The 1905-nt window shown below is 47.4% G+C and overlaps 1 protein-coding gene across 2 annotated transcripts; it reads right to left on the reverse strand.

Moving 5' to 3' along the window:
* Window positions 1-689: 689 nt before the first annotated feature.
* Window positions 690-1362, reverse strand: LOC136532276 (heavy metal-associated isoprenylated plant protein 2-like). Of its 2 annotated transcripts, none has more exons than XM_066524879.1 (2): window positions 1210-1362; window positions 690-1117 (listed from the first exon to the last, which is right to left on the reverse strand). In XM_066524879.1, exons 1-2 carry the CDS (start codon window positions 1292-1294, stop codon window positions 792-794), a joined length of 411 nt encoding a protein of 136 aa, XP_066380976.1. In that variant the 5' UTR covers window positions 1295-1362; the 3' UTR covers window positions 690-791. The 2 variants fall into 2 exon arrangements, with proteins under 2 accessions (XP_066380976.1, XP_066380978.1); XM_066524881.1 differs by having other exon boundaries at window positions 1200-1323.
* Between the last annotated feature and the right edge of the window lie 543 nt (window positions 1363-1905).

A 1905-nucleotide genomic window follows, 5' to 3' on the forward strand; every position in this document is an offset into this window, starting at 1 on the left:
ATTTTGTAATTTTCTACTTCCAAATTCAGCCATACATTTTTATCTTAATTTGGTTTGAGTTTTTGGTTTAGGGACCGTTCGGATTCATTAGCACTAAAAATTACCATTTGAAATTACTAATAAAATTGCTAATTATTAGTTGAAGGGCTACTGACTATTAATTCCATTAACATGATTAGAGTTGCTAATATGTGCTACTAGTTTATATACACCTTTAACTTATCCAACCACCTATTAGCAAGTAGATCCAAACAGCCCCTACTAAAAATTAGCTAGCTAGCTAAAAGTTAGAAAAGCATCTCCAAGAGATTCTTTATATCTTCCCCAATTAAAAAGAATAGAGATTTTGATTAAAAAAATATCATCCAACGGACTCTTCAATTGGATATCCATATCATCTACTCAAGATATCTCACTAGCTAAAAATGGAGAACGAGGATGACTTAGCATATAGAAAAGTTGTTGGAAAATACAGAGATATAGAAAGTGACTTTTACTCAAATGACTCTCCAAATGATAATTTAGAGAGTAGATTTTAGAAAGGCTCGTGAAAAGGTAGCTAATTTTTAGTAAAAATGGACGCCCTTAATCTAACTTTGCATTTTTTTTCTTTATTTGATCGTAATTTTTAATCCTTCTCGGCAGTTTATAAGGCACGAGATTCAATATCATAACGATTTCCTCTGATATGGTCTTACAAAGTTCCTGTACCTGTTCCAAGTTCCAAATGAGCAAGCGGGAGCGGTGATGTATACCCATGGTCAGATCCGGCTCAGTTAGTTAAAGTTACATTACATGATGGAGCAAGGCGGCGGTTCCTGCTCGTACACTACTCTCTCCTGGTACCTGGGGCACGAAGGCCACGACGGGACGTGGTGGACGAACACCGTGGCCGGCGTCTCTGGCGCTTTCTTCTCTGCGCCCGCCGCCGCCGTCTTCTTCTTATCCTGCTCGGCGGGCTTCTTCTCCTCGGCCGGCGGCTTGGGCGGCGGGCCGATGGTGAGCACGGACGCGCGCCTCCCGGCCTTCCTCGCCTGCACGATCACGTCCACCGGGTCCACGGTGCCCGTCACCGTCATCGTGCTCTTCTCCGAGTCCACCTCGACCTTGTCAACACCTGCGCCCACCAAAACGATCGTTGCTGGACGGAATCCATGGTGCGTGCATGGCCGAAGAAGAAGAAGAGGGCTAGCTCGTACGTGTACGTACCATGGAGGCCGGTGACGGCCTGCAGGACCTTGCGCTTGCATTTGGCGCAGGAGGTGTCCACCTTGAGCACCGTCACCTTCGACATGGACGCCGCAGGATCCCTTTGCCGCCGCTTTCTCCGGCCTTGCCTGATAAAGTGCTGGCCAGCAGGTGTCTTGCTCCCACCTGGAGCTACCACTGCTGCTGCAGATATGCCGGTTGGTTTTCAGGTGGTTGGAGGGACAAATTGGGTAGCTCAACCCCTGCCTGGAGAAGTCCAATCGCTCGCTCTGTCCTTTGCATTGGCATTTGGCAACATAAGGCTGTCCGCACCCTGCAAGCGCACCTGCAGCACGCGCGCGGGCCTGTAAATCGCACGGAAGCGTAGCGGCCGCACAGCGCTGCGCCAATTTCAGCGTACCGGCAGCACACACGCTATATACTGTAGCAAGAGAGAGATAGAGTAGGTGAGAGAGAGAAAGGGGAGTGAGGGAAATAAAATATGGAATAATGGGTATAGAGTATGGGATAGAGATAACACGGGTGCGGGAGAAATAGATATAGAGTAGAGAATCTCGATAACTAAGATAGAATATTCTTTTTTAGAGATGAAAATAGAGGTCGACGAGTGCGGATAGCCTTGTCATCACCAACTCGGTCTCTTTCTAACTTGCCGTCGCTGAGACTCCTGTAGTCCCGGCGGCTGGTGACAGAAAA

This window comes from Miscanthus floridulus, unplaced genomic scaffold (genome assembly GCF_019320115.1).
Source record: "Miscanthus floridulus cultivar M001 unplaced genomic scaffold, ASM1932011v1 fs_569_1_2, whole genome shotgun sequence".
NCBI lineage: Eukaryota > Viridiplantae > Streptophyta > Magnoliopsida > Poales > Poaceae > Miscanthus > Miscanthus floridulus.

What these genes read in the sequence shown, in the direction of transcription:
- LOC136532276 (XM_066524879.1), bottom strand. Translation starts at nt 1,294, where the DNA reads ATGTCGAAGGTGACGGTGCTCAAGGTGGACACCTCCTGCGCCAAATGC. An exon ending in GGCCGTCACCGGCCTCCATG is followed by an intron (nt 1,118 to 1,209) that starts GTACGTACACGT and finishes TGGTGGGCGCAG; the next exon opens with GTGTTGACAAGGTCGAGGTG.